General features: G+C 43.5%; 1 protein-coding gene across 2 annotated transcripts in view; it reads left to right on the top strand.

Moving 5' to 3' along the window:
- NAB1 (NGFI-A binding protein 1) overlaps positions 1–16,354 on the top strand; it is a 55,063-nt gene extending 38,709 nt beyond the window's left edge. The window contains exon 7 of one of the 2 annotated variants that reach the window (XM_045575778.1): positions 16,280–16,354. In XM_045575778.1, coding sequence (XP_045431734.1) covers positions 16,280–16,341 — 62 coding nt within the window. In that variant the 3' untranslated portion in view covers positions 16,342–16,354. Of the gene's footprint in view, positions 1–1,644; positions 2,251–16,279 lie in introns of those variants that run through there. The other variant, XM_036422119.2, reaches the window with a different exon arrangement.
- Positions 16,355–20,039: the final 3,685 nt, after the last annotated feature.

The following is a 20,039-nucleotide window of genomic DNA, read 5'->3' as shown; positions in this document are numbered from 1 at the left end:
GCCCCACCCCCCAGTTGAACTCCTGGTCAAGGGAACAATTTGCATATTAACCTTTTATATAGGATAGGATGGTACTAAAGATTTAAAACCTAAATAAAATGTGGAATTTGTGCACTGGGCTCTAGTCAACTATAATTGTAAATGTCTGCTAGGTGCTAGCATTCTTAAGCTTTTACCCAAGTGGTTTCACTAATTAAGGACAGAAAAAAGCCCATTTCCCCACCCTGTCTTGTGACAGGTTCAGTGAGACGATCAAAATAATTACTATCCTGGTATGAAGATCTAACTGGCATTCAGCTTCAAAATAAAACAGCAATGATTTTCTCTTAAGTGCATGCACGGAATTTCCTAGCCTGTTGCATGCGGGTTGGCTACTCAAATGTTTAAGCATTATTGACACGATGCCCATTTTGCTTATGACTACTTAATACTGAGTCTTGAAGAGAAGATGAACCAGGGTACTAACCTAATGAAACTAGGAGGTCTATCTCTTATGGGAAATGAATTCAGTTAGTGAATCGCACAAGTGTTCTGTGTTTGTAACAGTGTGAAGCATATGACCAAATATGGCAGCTGCTATTTAACTCAAAACCACCAAATGGTCCAGCTGTGTGCATGGGTGGTGGTTCAGGGAGTCCAAGTTTATTTATTCCTTACTATCTTAGGGTGTCTTCATAAATGAGATTCTCAAGTGGGCCTGCAACATTAATAAAAGAATAATGTCCAGAAATTTATTTTTATTGTAAATACATTCAATCTCAAAAACCTTGCTGTTACATGTAGGACTCTGTGGGGTGACCCTTATTCTACCCAGAAGTCAAAGGCTGAATGGTAGGGCTAAGGTTTTTAAAATTCATTATTTTGAGTATGCAACAGGTGCAACTGTAAAACCTCTTTTCTAGCATCTGTTTCTGCTGACCTAGACAAAAAAAATAAAACACCATCTCAAACGTGTTTTATTTCTTTTGTTTAGAAAAAATTCAGAAATTTATTCTTCAAGCTCAACTTACAAACCTATAAGTTTAGCAGATTTTATCTACCACTTTTATGGGAACAATGAATAATGATTTGTTCCATTTACAAAATTGGTTAATTAAGCTCCTGTCTTTATTCTTTCATATTCTTCCAGTTTTAAGGGCCAGGGAGTTTTTAATTATTAAAATATCCTGTGGAATTCTGGATCTCCTGCCTGTGTCTGTGTGGCCACAGCTCCCCAGGTTATTCCTTCGATAGCTCACCAATGACCTTCCACCAGATCACTTCATCTTCGCACTTCCTCTCAGGTGAAGGAGAGTCAAACAGGGACACTGGCAGTGAATCGCACCAAGTCCTCATCCTGGTTTTACTGCAACCTTCAAATAAAATGTTTTTTGTTTGTTTGTTTTATTGCCTTTTCAAGACCCTTGAGTGAGAAGGGTCTTGAAAAGTGCCTCAGTCTAGTTTTTTTTATTATACAATTGCTGCCTATAAATTTTTCAATGTTATGTCTTAAAAGAATTGACTTCACATTCTGGGAGAAGCAGTTAATTGAATGCTGCCATCAAACAGTGTCGCAGAATGCAGGTTAAGTACATATAACACTGCCTCAAGATGGTAGTGTGCACACGACTGTTAAAATCGCCCCAGAATTGTTCTTATCAACAGGTTTTGTGAATTTCCTGGTAGTCCAAACCATTTGGCATCAACCCAGGCTAGTGTTGCTGTGGGTGAGCACCAATGACGGGGTAAGTTAACCTCTGCTTCAGATTGACACATTCTGAAACCTTGTGAGTCATCTTTGCATTGCAAGTTTGCACCTCATAAATTTGTGTTGAAGTACCAGGTTCACGCCCACACAACGCTAAGCAAGCACGGCGTTCTCGCGTAACTGTCACAGACACCCCTGCCGGCGGGTCACTCGGGCTCCAGTCTGTGGGCAGATGTGTAAGTAGCACACACGTGGGTGGGATCTTACCGGTAACTGGCTCAGCAGAGGCAATTTATAATTTTCTGAGACTGCCTGCCGCCCTCGGTGTGAACGGTTAAACCAAGCATCTATGGTCTCTAGACCCAGGTCCTGCTATCTGTTATCCTTCCCAGAAGACACAGTGATTGGTTTGGTATCATGTTCTCAGACTGGAGGCCCTCCAGATCTCATTTTAGTTCTTTCAAAAAAAATACAGTTGACCCTGAACAACACTAGTTTGAACTATGTGGGTCCACTTATACACTTTTTTTTTTTTGTCAATAAATACTAAATGTATTTTCTTACAATTTTCTTCTCCCTACTTTTATTGTAAGAATTCAGCATATAATGCATGCAACACAAAGTATGTGCTAATCAACTATTATATCAATAAGATTTCCAGTCAACAGTATGCTATTAGTAGTTAAGTTTTTGAAGAGTCAAAAGTTCTATGTGGATTTCTGATGACAGGGGTCAGCGCCCCTAACCACCATTTTGTTCAAGGGCCAACTGTACACACTTTCTACCCTCGGATCCCCGACAACATATTGGAGGGATGTTTCCTATCAACAGTTAAATTGGATTGGATATCCTCTTCCTTTCCGAGTTCAGCCAGTTTTTCTATCAGAAAGAACTTGCTCATGTATTGATTGAGTGAATTTCTCTTGCATGCAATGGCTAACTCAAATTAGACCATGTCTTTATAACTTATAATGATGAGAAGACAAGACAGCTCATATAATGAAGAGACAGCACTTAACTCCGGGTACTTAAAAAGCAACTTACACTTTAAAAAAAAAATTAGCATTTCAAAGTGAAATAATTTGTGGTTACCTAATTTATTCAAAGAAAAGAAAAAAATATACTTAAAAGTGAGAAGAAATAAGGATCTCACTTCCCAAGATTTTAAGATTGTAGTTTATAGGAGAAATAAGTCCTTCTCTGCTCCCTTATTTATGATGAGAACTAGTTCTTTGTAAAGCGGATGGCCTCCAGTGGAGGCTTACCCTCTTCCCGTAGAAAAAAATGTAGAGGGGCTGACTGTCCAACCTCCCCTTCTCAAACGGCTGACATTTCATCCTCTGCAGCCCCAGGGGGTAATTCTCACCCCGTGTTGCCGAAGAGAAAACGAGGCTCCGGCTGGGCAGTGAGTAGCACACTGCCAGCAGGTAGTGACGTCCAGTCCACTTGGTTGATGCCAAGGTCCACGTGCTCTCTGTCCTGTAAGATTGCCTTTGAACCAAGTGGCCTGCACCATGTGAACATTTACTAGTACACTTGAACATGGTGAACACTTGAACAGGCAGATAAAGCCTCACAATAGCCCAACATAGAAACCACAAGGCTCTGTGAGTCTTGATCACCGGTTAGTTGATAGTGGTGTCTAGATTCCAGCCGATGCTCCTCAAAGAAGTGAGGACCGTGCCATGGCCATGGCCAAGGCAGGTCTGTGCACAGGCAGTGCAAGAATGTGGCACTGCCTGAGGAGAAGTGTGTGTGAAAGGCCCAGGTAAGAGAGCAGAAAGGCCACTTGTAGGTACCGCTGGGAAGTTGAATGGACTAGAGCAGAGATTTCAGGTAAATGAATTGGAGATGAAACATCCAGAAGAGAATGCCCACCAGAGGAAATCTTTTGAAACGCAAAGTTCTCATTTAATTTGGGAAGCAATTAGAAGCTTTTGAGGAGGGCAGTGAAACAGTCCAAAAATGTTTGGAATGTGAGGACCAAGTAACACAAATTGGATCCTTAATATAAGAGGTTCCCAGCAGCTCCCAAGGGGCTTGATTCTGGCTCTGAAGGAGGAAGAAGCATTGGGAAGATTTAAAAGTGAGAAGCGACAGTTGCAGTGCCCAGCCTTCAGGTGGTCAATTTGAACTAGAGCTGTGACAATAAGGACCATGGGGAATAAGAATGAAGGCTGGTTATTCGTTTGTTCATTCATTCATTCATTCATTCAGCAAACATTTGCTAAGCCACCTGCTTGAAAATATCCAGGCACAACGAACTGGAGATACAAAGATATCATCCCTGTCCTCAAGGGCCACTGTTGATGATGAAGTGGCAGGAGTTGATAACAGGTGAAGTATGTGTCTGGCTCATGGGAAAGGAACAGAAGGACCAATGAGATAAACTTCACCCATGCTGTGACCTTTGGGTAAAAGAGGGAATACTAGCAACACTCTTCAAAAAGAGGACTTGGGAGGAGAGAGCTTGATATTCAATAATACTTGGTTTCAGAAAAGTTCATTTTGGGGGCTTGTTGGTTTATATGAGGAGAGTTGCCCAGCAAGAAAGATTGAACCAGTGACAATGTAAAAGGTCCAAGCTGGAATTGGGGTTCTTGAGAATTTGAAATCATCTCCCTGGAGGAGTTGCAGATAAATTGATAATCCATAAATAAACCTTAATGAATCCCCTGATTAAAGGATGAGGTGAGTTTTATGTGTATTGTTGAAAGGGAGAAAGTATTCAGTGAAGGAAACAAATTAGCTTAATTTCAAACCATGGGTCATTTACCTTCATTTACATCTTCACATTTTACCCACAAATTATTTATTAATTAAGGCGGGAAAAGCCTAATTTTGCGATCTAGTCTGTTCTGCTTTCCTGAACTGAGAAAATTTCTAGAAAAAGCACCTGTCATTAAAATTCTCAAGGTTATCTTTACTGTTACTGACCTAATTAATCTTTTTCACAAACCAGCATATTTGGCTTTATTTTTCTCATTTTAGAAAAGAGAAAAACAGCACCAATGTAGGAACTCGCTGATCGGATACCCATAGAAGGAGTTAGTTTGCAGGTGATAATGGTTTCAGCTTTGGTTTCTGTCCTTGCTGTGGAAGGACAAATCAACCTATGTACATTTAAAAACATAGGTTGCACCAGCTCCTTTGAGTGGGCCATTGTGAGGGCTCCGGAAGACGGCTGTGGAAGGCTGAGGAAGCAGCAGCAGGAGCACTGATAACTGCAGATACATTCAAAAACAAATGTAATTATTGTGCCTTATCTGGTTCTTAAATGCGGGTCTTTTTTAAGATGGAGAAATCACATGTTGTTCTGTTAAAACATATTTTTAAAATATATTTTATTGATTTTTTACAGAGAAGAAGGGAGAGAGAGAGAGAGAGCTAGAAACGTCCCCCACCGGGGATGCACCCGCAACCAATGTACATGCCCTTGACCAGAATCGAACCTGGGACCTTTCAGTCCGCAGACCGACGCTCTACCACTGAGCCAAACCGGCTTTGGCAGTTAAAACATTTTTTATTCAAAGGCTTTCTGATACAACAAAAATTACCATCACTAACATTTTTAAGCTCACCGGAAAACAAGGTAATCACAGGCAAATTAAGGGCTGATCCTTGCACTTGAGACATTTGTCATATAAAGTTGTATGATATTCCGAACAAATGCCAACAACAAGAGAAGGAACTACCACCTGTGCCACCCCCAGACTTAGTCTCTGCCTCTCTCAGGGGTGCACATTCGGGACAGGGTCCCTCAGCAGCCATCCTGGAGGAGGTGCTCCACGCTGAGTGTGAACGAGGAACTTGGCTTGTTGAGGTAATCTCAGTGGGGCTGGGTAGGATTTACTTGAAAACTGGAGTCTGGAGATCGGGAAAGCCTGGTGCTCAGGTCAAGACGGGGTCACAGATTTGGGAATTATGGGTGCCTCATGAATTGTAGTTGAAGCCAAGAGAGTGAATGAGAATGGTAAAAAATAGAAGACAGTTAAAGATGGCCTCCTGGGAAATATTAACTCATGGAGCAGGCAAAATGACAAGTGCTGCCAAAGATACTAAGAAAGGAAAGTGAGAGGGGAGAGAGAGGGAGGGAGAGGGAGATGGAGAGAGAGATGGAAAGGGAGAAAGAGGGAGAGAGAGGGAGGGAGGGAAAAGGAAAGGGAGGAAGAGGAAAGGAGAAGAAGGGAGAGGGAGGGAGAGGGGTTGAGAGAGAGAGGGGGAAGGGAGAGAGAGAGATATCCTCTCTCTGAAGCACTGAGTAGAGGTCATCAGTAATGTCAGTAAGAGCCAGTAGGATGGGAGCTGGCTGTCGGACTGTGACATTAAGGAGGACATTGTTAACCTTTAAGAGAGTGCTACCAAACACAGTAATTGGGAAGAAGAGTTAATGTGCTTTTTAAATGGGATTTGCTGATAAAAGTAAACAAAAAGAGTATGAAAATTAGTAATGGATCTGCACCTCTTATTGAAATCAAAGGATTGCCTGTTCTTTGCTAAACACCGCATCCCTTGTTCATCATGGAAGGTTAGACAGATTTGCTGAGTGCTGTTTGGCACACCCACGCTCACCAGGGAAGCAGAATTCAATGCACCTAGAAACCTTGAGTGCCTCCTCCCACCCCTCTCACATCTGTGTCTCCAAGGGCTGGAGTAGAATCCGTAGCAGACCACAGCAGATCTGTGTAAAACAGAACATTTGTGGGGCTTTTGTTTTCTTTTCTTTTCTTTGTTTCTCTACATATTTCAGTTAGAAAATACTAATGATTCTTGACCCATGCTAGCCCGGCCACCCTGATAAACATTTGACTGTTTATAACTTGGTTTTCTTTGTTTTCAAACACTACATTTATTTGATCATTGCTAATTTCCAGTTTTTATGACTTCAAAAATAGGTAGCAAAAATCAAGAATGTTTAGCCGAAACCGGTTTGGCTCTGTGGTAGAGTGTCAGTCTGCAGACTGAAAGGTCCTGGGTTCGATTCCAGTCAAGGTCATGTACCTTGGTTGCAGGCACATCCCCGGTAGGGGGTGTGCAAGAGGAAGCTGGTCGATGTTTCTTTCTCATCGACATTTCTAGCTCTCTATCTCTCTCCCTTCCCCTCTGTAAAAAATCAATAAAAAAAAAAATATTTTTTTAAAATAAAAAATGTTTAGAAGAAAACAATAAGAATTTACCAATGAATACATTTTTTAAAGATTTAAAGTATGTTTTAACTTCTGAAATGCACCTGTTTTCTTCATGCTGTGTTAAGGGTGACTTTGAGATATGATTAGAACACCCTACCTAGTTCGACCTAAACATATTCTCCCTCATCTCACAGAACTGACGAACTTTGATGACTTTAATTCCATGAAAGTAAACTTAATACATCTGTTCTTTGCTTCTGCTCCCAAAAGAGTGACTGTATAGTCTAAAAGGAATAGTACAGTTTGGGAGGATAGGATCCGCCCAAACTCAAAGAACATAGGAATTAAAAGTAAAGAGCTACAAAAATTAAAATTCTAGTAACCGACAATTCCTGAGCTCAAGTGCAAGGTAATTAACCTATTTTTAAAAATTTCAGTAAAGGAAATTAGGCTAATTAGCCTTATTCTTTGTAATGTGCTGTTTTTAACTTAGTAAAAGTAATTTTCAAAATTAACTTCCTTCTCTCCAAGTCTCTCACAAGATGTCCATTTCATGCCCGTCTGTCTGCAGATGGGGTACCAGCACCCCATGAGTTAATATCACCACTTGGGCTGTGGTACACATATTGATGGAAGAATCGGAGGAACCTTTTCTACTGAAAGAGTGTAGGATTTTGAGATCACCTGCTCAAGTCTCAAAAGGAACCCAGGCCCCCGATGTTAGAGGAAGTGGCATCTTGGGGCGGGTAGAGTGGGGAAGGAAAGCAGCTAGTAATTTCCAACTGTATTCTATTAGCAACAAAAATGCACTCCCGTTTTTTAGAAGAATCTTCATCTAGCTTTTGATAAAGAAATGGAACTCTGTTCCAATGAGTAGGCTGGATTAGAAAGATACATATCAGATACCTGAGGGGATGGTGAGCTTTGCTTGGGCATAGCATGCCTTTTTCATTCCATCTGCATCTCAGTGAATCCAGTCCTATCCTTTCTATGCCTTACAAGTTCTTCTCTGTGGCTAAGGCCTGCGTCCCCCAGCTGTGCCACTGACCACTCTTGATTACTCCTAGTAATCTATGCAAAGAGTCGAAGCCCCTATTGGTATTGTGTAACATCAGAAATACCCTTGGAAATATACAGTAGGAACACAGGTAACTGTGTATGGCTAGAAAAATGTAAAGTGTGCTACTACCACTTTAATATTTAACTGTGTTATTCAATGGTTACTATGCATGTTTAAAGATCCATAAAACTGATTTTCTACCCACTGGGTAATACGTGGGCTTTTTAGAACCATCGGCCCACAAGCAGATCTCCTGAGGGGCAGGAGCTCACACTTCCCTCCGGATAATCGCCCACAATTAGTGCAGATCCTTTCAGAAATATAAATTAAGCCGTGAAATTAGATAACTATAAATAACCATGCTTGTTCAAACTGAAGGAACTGAGCTGTAAACGACAAACCCTTGCCCAAAATAACTTTGTTCTGTCGTTGCAAACACTGATAAGAAAGGGTTATGGAATCACCAGATGGGAATAAATCTTAGTCTAGTGCAATTTTTTTTCCAAACTAGACTGGATCCAGCCTTCCAGAGGGACAAGAATCTGCCTTGTGTTAATCAGCCATGTCAAGGACTCTCCCTGAAACAGACTGAAAAAGAACTGGGAGTGCTTATGGGTGTCCCTTCCCTACTGATCACACCTGTGCAGTATCCCTTCCCTAGCAGGTGGGAAGTGGGCAAAGGCTGGCAGGTCCCACAGGCTGTGGCCATGCTCAGGGCAAAGCATGTCTTCTTACCTGTGGCTGGGATAGTGGAGACCAGGTGGCAGTACCAAGGAACTTGTTCTGAAGAGGCTTCTGAGATGTTAAACCTGAAATTGGGATGCCAGTCTATGGGGAGACCAAGAGTGAAGGTATAGGACTAAAATAGAGCAGAATCAAAAACCAAGAATCCAGAAGAGCCTGGATGGATGGGTTGGGTCTCTTTAAAAGAATATTTCTCTGTGATTATGAGGTGTGTGTTTTTAATTCATCTAATCCTCAACCCTCCTCCTCTCACCAAAAAAATATCTCTATATATAAAACTTAATATGCAAATAGACTGAATGGCGGAACCCAACAACCAGTTGCTATGACGTATGCTGACCACTAGGGGGCTCACATGGAACATAGCAGGCATTGGCAGCAGGTGGCAAAGAGCAGAACATGGCTGGCATTGGCCACAGCAGGATGGTGGAATAGGTGAGCAGGGGTACCAGAACAAGATGGGTCACCGGTCACTATCATCAGGGCAAGCCTCTGGTGGATACTGAAAATTCTTGGATCCTGTGCGCCGTGGTCCCACTGGGCACTGGCACCTGCTGCCAGCACCTGGCTCCAGTCCTGGTTGCTCAACATCATCAGTAGGTGCAAATGGCAGCTGCTGGCCCCAATCCCAAGGGCTTCTCCACCTCCTCCTGCTTCTGAGGGGCGATTGGGGCAGCAACCACCACTAGCACCCACTGACAGTGTTGACCCCACACACCCACAGCTGGCCCTGGCCCCAATTGCTCCATACTGTCTGTGGGTGTGAGAGGGGCCAGCGCTGTCAGCACATGGGAGTGGTGGTGGGAGCGGGGCTGCCGGCAGACAGGGGACCAAGGCCCTAGGGGAGAGGCTGGGTGGGATGTGAAGGATGGGCCGAGAAGTGCCCCTGTGCCCACCGAAGCCTCACAGCCCACAGTTCCTTTCAAGGTGCATGAATTCGTGCACTGGGCCCTTAGTAAGTAATAATATATTGGGCTTTAAGGCTCACAGAAAATCATATATATGATGGCCCAAAAACAATGTCTGGTATTGTAACGATAACACAACATTCTAAGAAAGTTTTCTGGGAATCCAATGCTGAGGGCAAAGTGTCAAGGATCAAACAAATAATAATCCATCAACAGGGATCAGACATCCCTTTCAGGACTTATCAAGAAGTGGGTTGAACTGGCTCTGCCTCCCCAGCCTTCATCTCTGTCACCTGCTTCCAGTCCCAAGAGCCAGGAGGAAAGAATTCCAGGAAGTTGCCTGTATTCTTGAGGTGCCACATTGTGAAAGATGCTTTTCCTGCTCCCTTCTCACTCACAAATTGGGTGTTTCCTTATACCCTAGAGAGGCTGGTCTCCCTCTGTCCAATCTAATATGTGGAAGACAATTAGAAGGAGGAGGCAGAGCAAAGAGAAGTAGGAGAGTGCAGCTTCCATGCCCAGCAGCTAGCATTTGGTCATGGCCAAGTGAATTTTCTCACCAGGATCAGAGGGACACGGTGGAAGACGGTCAAGCCTGCGGCTCTCTCACTGGTATCCCACCCAAGAGAACTTGACACCAGGAACAGGAATTCTGATAATAAGAAACACTGGCGTGAATCACCGAGAGTGGGAACAGATGGTGGAAATGGTGATGTGGGAGGCCCCCCCTTGGGGCTTTGGGAAATTCACCAAACAAGGGATCCAGATTTGGATGCCTAACACAAAGAGGGAGCCAGCAACCAGCCATTACTGGCCAGAGGGGCCTTTAACACCCAGGCACATAACCTGTCTGTCTCTCCTAGCCCTACACAGAAAGGAAGATAGCAGGTAGGAGAGGAGGGTGCCCAAGAAGCAAGAAAGTCCCCAGGCACTCTAAGTCCCTCCTGTGAGGAAACTGGCCAGGCCTGGGAAAGGGGACATACTCAGTGTATTATAGTAAGACTGAAGATTGATTTATTGTTTTTAAAGGAGAGGGAGAGAGATCGAAACATCAATGATAAGAGAGAATCGTTGACTGGCTGCCTCCTGTACACCCCACACTGGGGATTGAGCCTGCAACCCAGGCATGTGCCCTGACCAGAATCGAACCGTGACCTCCTGGTTCATAGGTCAGCGCTCAACTTCTGAGCCATGCTGGCTGGGCAAGACTGAAGTTTTAAATTAGACTAGACTGGATTCGGATTTTTACCCCGCAACATGACGGGGACTTTAGAGACCTGCCCAAGATGTTGTCAGAGGACGCACAAGGAGATTGTGAACACAGCAGAGTTGTGGGCAGTGACTGTAGGAAAATAAAAGCATTTTGTATTTGACCCTTCTGTGAACTGGGCTTGTTTGATAAACCAGATGTGGTAGCTACTGTTTTCATTAACAACCAAGTAGCAAGGGGCAAGACCGAATGATGGAGCTTTGGGGTAATGCACTGGCCATGAATCACTGTGACTATGCGGGTGGGGTTTCCCCTGAAGAACGGAAAGGCTCCCTGCTGGCTGTCCTCATCAGAGGTCAGTGCTGGGGCAGGAAATGAGCATTCTGGGCCCTGGAGTCTGACTTCCTAGATCTCCCAGGAAGGGGGCACCCTGAGGCCCCAAGGTGCCCCCTGGGGCCGGGAGTTGCCAGGAATAGCAGGCTTCCCACTGCAGGGGAGGGAGCCTGTCCCAGGCACTGACTCATGCTGTGCTCTTTCCCATTTGCAGTCCCTCTGCCTTCACTAAGATTTGACCAATGTCTCACAAATTTTGACTTCTACTGCCCTGAGGTATTGTGGGAAAAAGTCATCAGCCACACTCTGGGAAAAGAAGTAGAGAGGAGGGTGTGACGCCTGTTCTAAGGCCGTAGTGGTGGGGGCAGCAGCTCTAGTGAAATGAGCTTTGCCTAGGAGTGACCCTTCCACAACAGCCAGATACTCGAGGGTCTGGCCTCTTATACACATGACAGGGAACCTCGAGAGATTATCAAGATTCCCAAGCATAGCAAAGGACACTGAAGGGGGGCAGAGTATAAGTTATGTCAATGAAACTAGTGGGAGTCATGCCATATAGTTTAAGTTAAACCATAATTAGAGTTATTCAACAATGGAAGGAGCTCTTGTCACTATAAGTGTTTAAAGTATAAATATTTTCCATTTAGGGAGTCTTCTAAGGGTGTTTCTGTGACATTTATTTATTCAACATGTATTTATTTTGCGTTTACTGAATAGAAAGAGTTATACTAAGTGCTTAATAACAAGTTTTATAGATGGAGAACCTGCTGCTTAGAAGTTAAATAAGTTGCTGAAGGTCTTAACAGCTACTAAGCAGTAGAGATTGTCTAACTCTAAACACTACCTGTACTCCTCCAAAAGTGAGTAGACTAGTTGAGCACACTAATCTAGTCGGGAAGGCTGAGAAATCCTAAATAATAAAGAGGGATATGCTAATTGACCCTCGTGTCATTGCAAAGATGGTGGCACCCACAGCTAATAAGAAGGGAATATGCTAATTGCTGCCCCACCCTCAAAGGTGGCGGCACCCACAGCCAATAAGGAGGGAATATACTAATTGACTGTCACGCCCTCACAGCCACCAGATGGCAGTGTCCAGTCCCCTCAGTCCCCCAGCCACCCAGGTCTGGCCCAAGGCACAGGCAAGCCTTGGATGGCGACTGCCCAGATGCCAAGGACTGCCCAAGGCTCAGGTAATCAGGGCTGGCTGAGGCTTGCGCTGCTGGCAGTGGCAGCAGCAGAGGTGTGATGGAGTGTCGCTTTTCCCTCATTGCTGGGTTGCCTCTGGCCCCTGGACTGTGAGAGGGGTCAGGCTTGGCTGAGAGACCCTCCTCCCCCTTCTAGTGCATGAATTTTCATGCACTGGGCCTGTAATTATAGAATAATTCACTGATGCAGATATGCACAGACTGTTATGGGCACATGACTTAGCATAATGGAAGGAGAAGAGTAAAGTGGAGGGGATAATCAGAAGATAGGTGGCTGAGAGGAGGCTGACATTCCAGATAGAGGGACCAAGAAGCAATACCCACAGCAGGACACATCAATATTTGTTTAGTAGTTGAATGACAGCATGGATGAAGTCCCTGAAGACACACTAGGTGGGAGACTGCAGGCATGTCAGGGTGGGATGCAAAAGGAAAGGTAAGGCACACCAGTGAGGCTGCAGATATCATGGAAGGTCACGAGCCAAATGGTTTAAAAAACATAAATAAAAAGCTGCAGCAGCTGTGGAGAGGAAATGTTTGGAGGTTGTTTTCCAAGACCTTGGAATCTAAGAGTTCTGCTGCGGAGCACTTCCAAATAATGAGAAAATGAATGGGGTCACTGAAGAGTTGGCTGCACCAAGCAGGTGGTGAAGGTCATTGGAGTTCAAAGAATGTCCCAACACCTGAGGCCAAGCAGATTCCTCACAACCCTAAGCACCTCTGGTTCTAGTAATTACTTGGCCTTTCTTGAAATGAATGAGTTTGTGAAATGCTTTAGTATTATTATAGCAAAGCTGGTTGCCTCATTAAAACTTGCTATTTCACTCAGCTTTCACAAATACACTGCCAGGGGGTTACCATCAAAGCCTTTATTTTTGCAATCAAGCATTTTGGTTTTGTGCTGTGTGGACAGAATGTTTGTTTGTGGCCATAACACCCCAGAACTTAGTGCAATGAAAACATATAGATCCAGTTCACTGGCCTGCATGCAACTGATCAAGCTCACATATGTGTTACCATAGGAAACGGATGGCCTACTTGGCTGTAAGGGTGCCGGCAAGAAGCTTAGTGGGAGGACTCTGACAGCCCCACCAGCACGTGCGGCATCTTCGGTGTCTGTAGAAACCGTGAGAAGCTTCCCCCGATTCTATGCATCCTCTCCTCGCCGCCTTCCTGGTGTATGAGGCACAGGTAACCACTCCCACCATAATCAGTCACTTGAACCAGGCTCTGTAGAGAAAGCACATCGAGCACTGCAGGATGTTTTTACCTTCGAACAGCTGGCCTGCGAGAGGCCATGACTTCTTGCCACAGTAACCCATTACAGATTGCTGTTCTGTTAAAAAAAAAAAAAAAAAAGCCAAGATCCCAACAATGTCTAAGAAACCGTTCAAAAAGGTTCATGCTACATGTAATCATTACAGCTTGAACTTTTGCCTTCTCCCCCCAAAAAAGATAGCGTAGAAACGCAGATAATGAGTCACACTGAGAAAACCAACAAAGGCCATCACCATCTGCAAAGGCCATGTGAGAGAAATCGGGGAGTCTCTGACAACTAAACCCAGGGCTGTTGTCCCCTGCTACCTGCTTCTACCCCGCTCCAGGGCCTCAGGGGAACAACATTCTGGGCTTTACAGAATCACCATAATTTCCTGTATCATCTGAGTGAAATTCAAAAAGATTGTCCCTGAGGGACACCATCCCTACCCAGTTTCAGCGTTGGAAACAGAATCCTTTATTGTGCTGTGTATCTCAGAGCCACACCCCTTCTCTGCTGCTCTCTGGGAAAGGTCACTTTGGTCTGAACTCTATCATTTGAAAAAATACATGTTCTCAGCCCTTAAAGAAATGCCTCAAATTGCTCCTTGTGGTGAAGGTTGATGGTTGACTTACAAAGGGCTGGAGACTAAGGGGACCTGAGAGGCTGGAAGTGGAAATGCTGACGGCTCTCTCCCTTCAGCGGTGCTGACAAGCATCTGCTCACTTACATCTCACAGATGCAAACACCTATCTTTCACTTCTGAGTTTCTGTGGGCTTATCGATGAGAGAGACCACAGATGTGCTGACCTCACTGGAAATTCCCTGGTGAAAGGACCCTTCCTAACATTTTGGGTCTCCGGGCTCTGATAACTCTCACCGACCATCTAAGTAGGGCTTCCTGACCAGTGTAGCTCATGAGAACAAGAGAAATGAGTCTTCTCCCTTAGCCACATGCTCGCCCCCTCGCTCGGGAGGAAGAGGCCGCAGTCAGTGAGCAGCTAAATGCTTGCCAGTGCTCAAGAGGAAGGGGCCGACCCTGACCGGCCACGGCAAAGGCCTCTATGCATGGCTGTGCGTTCTTAGTCTCTACTTCCTTCAGACAACCCTTCCTAGAAACTTGGGATGAAAAACTCCCACTATTGTGCTTCCTCTCAGTATTTCCAAAACCAACAGAATCTCTCATACAGCAGGATATTGAAATTCCCAAAGCAGGAATGGGTCCTGGCAGACCTCCACCATCTCCTGGTTCATTATGTTTGTGTCTATTTAGTCTCTAATTTGCTGGTGATTCTTGCACTTTGGCCCCAAATAAAACAAAATGGAATGCTTCAATGTTAATTTTTTAACACTGAAACTTTCCCAGACTCAGGATTTGGTTCTGTCTTCTAAAGAGAGATCTGATGGTGATGCAGAGGAGACATGTGGGAAAGTGGAAAGAATGCTGGAACTCAGGCTCATCAGCACTCGGCCCCCATCTGCTACTTACTGGAAGTGGAACTCTGGCTCATCCCGTAACCCTGAAGCCCCAATTTCCTCAATTAGAAGAACTGTAACTAGGCCTGCCAAAGTTTCCATGAGGTCAGAAGATGTAATAATTATAGAGAGATTTGAAAGACATCAAGCAAAATAGTGTCTGAAAACCACTGAGTGGACTAATTAGGAAACTGGACACTTGTATTTAATGGACAGGATGCTTCCATCTGCTACTGGAACAGATTCCTTGCTCCTGGGCAAAACATTTCAACGCAGAATTTCTCTAAGTGTCTGGTAGGGTTGGTAATAGGGTTTAATCCTAGTGAATGGCTGATCAATAAAGTTCGCCATATGGTCTTCTGGAGAAAAGTTAGGGCTGTCTGAGGGCCTTTAGGTGCCAAGATGTTTTAGAAATATCCTATCCTATATATCCCATATATCTTCATAGCTTGTCTTATATACTTACTAGAGGCCCAGTGCACAAATTTGTGCATGAGTGGGGTCGGGCCAGGCTGATGTGGGGAGTGGCTGCGAGCAGGTGGTCAGCCGCCCTGCCCCAAATCGGAGTGGGTTGGGGGCCAATCGGGGACGGGGCTGGCCTAGGGAGGTGCTGAGGGCAGTTGGACAGCCAACCCTGCCCTCTGGTCAAACTCCACATTGAACTCCTTGTTGAGGGGACAATTTCCATATTAGCCTTTTATTATATAGGATACACCATCAATGCTTGAATTTAGGTCCCCTGAAAATCAAATTTCTGATATCATTCCAACATCTTCAAAGTGGTTGGATCCCAATAGCAAAGAAGCAATGATGCCTTTTATACAACCAACAGCACTCAGTTCATCATGCCCTTGAGGTGGGTGCTAGGGCATGCCCATCGCAGGACACTCACTGGCCCACTTCCTGGGAGATTGCCCACACAGGGCTCAATTCCTTCCTTCTCTTAGGAATTGCTCTCAGCTGGAGGGAGCTCACAATGCCTAGTTTGTGTGGGGGTAGGATGGTCTGGCCCCTAGGCTTGATTTAGAACATATGTGAAGAGCATCCATTTCCAGAACTCTCAAAGGGCCCTTTAACCATCTTCTCTCAACAAAATTCTATCACTGTTTTTCAATGCCAATCTTTTGAGAAGCCTCTTCCATAAAACCTTTCCAATCTGTCTTCTCAGGTAAAATTAGTCTTGTCCACTGCTCTACAGCAAAAACAGATTACTATGTCTCCTATGTGTGTCTCTGAAAGTAATAACAAAGCTTCCCTTTATTGTAGATTTGGCTAGACGATTGCAAGAGGAAATTCTTGAGCAAGAGTTTTTATTCCTTATGAGGTAAAACCACCAATAATTTGTAAACTGTATCCTCTGGACCAGTGGTCTCCAAATATTCTGGATTATGTACTCCAAAGCCAATTTGAACATATAACTTCAACATTATATGTACTTGTTTATATGGGGTATATGCATGTACATTATACTGACATTTTCTGTACATCATAGATCACACACATAAATAGTAATATTCAAAGGATGAGATTAAAAAAAAAAACAAAAAAACAGATACAGAACATTCTGATGTTTTTGTGCCATGCCCTGTGAATCCACTCACACTGAGGTGTGTGCACTCCCTTGCAGAGAACCCTGAGTCCTACCCCAGGATGGTGTGCTTAGCTTTCCTTTGTGGCTGCCCTTCCTTGCGTCAAAGTTGGTTGCTATGAATGAAGTTAGGAAATACTAACTTCTTTGTGTGTCCAGAGAGCAAAAAGGTTGTCTTTCTCAAAGGAAAGGTGAACTTAATGAACAGTGCAAGATGCTGGTGGCTTAGCTGCCTCTGTGTAGCCAAGGCTGTCCACAGAGAATCAGTCTTATTTTCATGAAAGCAGGTAGTGTATTCAGACAGGCCCTGAGGATTTCTGTTGTTGTCATGTTGCCCTTGGGTTTGTTCAAACCACACCTTCTGATAGGCTCTACCTAGTAGAGTCTACCAGTATGATTAGGAACACTTCTCAGAGTCTGTGCTGGGCTGAAGGCATGTTGAGGCAGACATCTTTTCCTTGCCTAGCAATGACAAATCCATACTGATAGAGCAGCGTCTCAGTAGTAGTGACCTTGACTATGTGAAGGTCTAAGCTCACTTCTGCTGTCACTACAGACTCTTAAGCAATCCGAGCAGAAAAACAGGGGCACAGGAAATATGTGAAGGGGGAGGGGTGCATAAAAATAGCTATAGAAAGCTTTTCAGATATTATAGTCAAATGCATATTAGCATCAGGCATAAACTCAATAATATGACACGATAATATGAGGCTCAGAAAGAAAGCATATTTCAAAAGAACATTTACAAAACCTTGGATTAAATAATAAGATCTTTGAATTTGAATTATTAAGGAAAGAGAACCCAGAGGCAGAAAACTACTATTGTACAGTAAATTTGGGACTAGTATTCTTTCCCCACGTAACGCTAATGTGATCACATTAAGATTAACATGATTTGAGACCTTTGTGTTTACAAGTGGACCTTAGATTATCAAATAAAAATAAAAAAATGATAATGATAGCCATCCGTTGTGAATGAATCAAAATTATTCCTTTTTTGTGTGTGTGTGTGTGTAAAATTGACAAATATATATATATATATTCTTTGGTGTGCCACAGAGTTTTAGTAATTAGTTTCTTGCACCATAAGATGAAAAAGGTTTAAAATCTCCATTTAGGGGATAAGATTCTCTCAAGAACTTTGTGAGCTTCTGGTGAGTTAACTCCATTAGACAAAGCCACACCTGCAAAGCCCTCTCCCCTTTGTGCCTGCTGGAGGCCCCAGTGCTGAGGAGGAGGCTCTGTGAGGCACACTGAGTGTTCTTAAAGGGCCCGTTGTGTGGATGAATAGTACTCTGAGGAACCACAGCTGGTCTTTGAAAAGGCTTTACGGTCACACTTTTGGCCTTGGCTTTAGGTTTGGATTTGACCTTTACTCACAACCATTTCTTAATTGTATCAACCTGTGCTGTCTGAAGAGACTGCACATTCTCAAAATTACCCATTTCACAGTCTTCTCAATTTTTCTCTTTCCTTTCACACTTCACTATACGCCGGCTGTACCTTCAACACTGTGCGTGGAAAGCTCAGGTAGAACACCAAGTCGGTTAATGCTCTCCACATGGGACTGCTCTCCACATACTGAAGACACCAGTGCTGCTAAGATTTCTCCACTGCATCACAGGAACCTCCCTCCTGTGTTCCTTTCTTTGTGTCCTTACCACCAGCATGATCAGGTGCAGATTTCCACTCACAGTCTATTCAGAGAAACGTAGATTTTCTCTAACATGCTTCTCAAAAATCTTCTGGCTTCCACCTGCTGCTTGGTTCCAGGTCATTTGCACACTTTCAGGCATTTGTTACGGTGGCACTTCACTCTCAGTGCGGGGTTTAATCAGGGAAGAACCACTAGGATGGCTATCTGTGTACGCAGGATTTGATCTTCCTGCATTGTAGGAGCTGGTTATTGTGGGAGCAGTCTCTGCAAGACTGTTGTATTCCCATCTGAACCTGGAGCGTGAAGTCCGCTGGGCAGGAATAGTCTGGAAGGGATGTTGGAGATCAAGAACAAGCCAAAACCCACAAGCATGAGGTTTGAGCCCATGAATACAGACTGAAATTCATGCCAATTTTTATCGCCTCTACCTTTGGTGGTGTGAGTATCCTGCGGAAGCTATAGCTCATTGTCACAGAGCTTACCACTCATGCTGGGCTCAGGAGTAAGATGCTGAAGGAAATCCAGGGAAGATGGGGCAGTTGTTGCCTCACATCAATGAGGAAAATCCTCAGATCAGCAATAAGGCATGAGAACTACAAAATGGCAGAAGCTCTCTAGATCTCCTACACAAACCTGCTGTGGCCTGCCCTAAATGGAAACATACAGGACAGGGAATTCTGACAAAAGTGGTCAGACTGGATAAACTAACACAGTCCACGTCACCATATCCATCATATCTGAATCCAGCCAGTTAGAAGCAGGAAGGAAATGAAGAAAAGCTCACCCTCTTCCATTTAAGGACACTACATCAAAGGAATAGCTAATCCTATGGGCGAAGCTCTAGTCAGTTGACTAAGCCACAAGGAGGTGGGAAATGTAATCTTCATTCCAATGGTCATGGGCATAGGAATTCCTTTCCTGGGAAAGGAAAGATTGATATTGAAAATGACTCACAGTTCTGCCACAACATACTCGGCTTTGCCTGGAATATCTTTTCCTCCTTTTTTGCTTGGCAAACCCTAGCTCATCCCTATAGGCTCAATTATTATCCTTCACTCTATTTTCCTATTGGGTTTTATAAATACCTCCATTTTGGTACTTTCTTGTTTATTCATTTAGAAAATTTTAAATCCATTGTTCTGGATTCTAGGGATCTAGCAATGACCAAAACAAAGCCCTTTGGTTTGCAAAATTTATTACATCATAATCACATGGTATCCTCTCTACTCAATTGAGACAAGAAGGGTAAGATTTATGGATAACTTCAAGCATAAATCTGCTATCCAGAACTAAGATTAAATAATTGGGTAAGGCTTTAAAAGTATTTCATATTCTTTACTATTAATCATAAAGGTAATATTTGTGATTTATAAATCATGTCTTTTTAGGAGTTATGGACATTGAAAGGACCTTGGGGATGATCTAAGTTTAGTAAAAAAGTCTGAGTCTTGGATCACAGGATTATTTGCTCAGGATTATGTGTCAAGTTACTGTCAAGGCTAAAAAGTAGAATCCAAGAACACTGATTATTAAAACATTATCCTTGATGCATGGCATTTTTGTGAAACACACACACACACACACACACACACACACACACACACACACAAGAAAACAACTATGTTTATAAAATCAGTCTTTCTGAAAATTATAGCATCAAAATTCAGGTTTAAAAAAACCTGTTATTGAATTAATTTATTAGTTCTAATATATTTGGTAGGATCTTTAGGATTTTCTATCAATATATATAATTGTTCTAGTAGTCTCTTAAAACCCTTTGT

This window comes from Pipistrellus kuhlii, unplaced genomic scaffold, assembly GCF_014108245.1.
Source record: "Pipistrellus kuhlii isolate mPipKuh1 unplaced genomic scaffold, mPipKuh1.p scaffold_m20_p_7, whole genome shotgun sequence".
Taxonomy (NCBI): domain Eukaryota; kingdom Metazoa; phylum Chordata; class Mammalia; order Chiroptera; family Vespertilionidae; genus Pipistrellus; species Pipistrellus kuhlii.
Note: the sequence above shows the minus strand (reverse complement) of the source record. Positions and strands in the feature narration are given on the sequence as shown.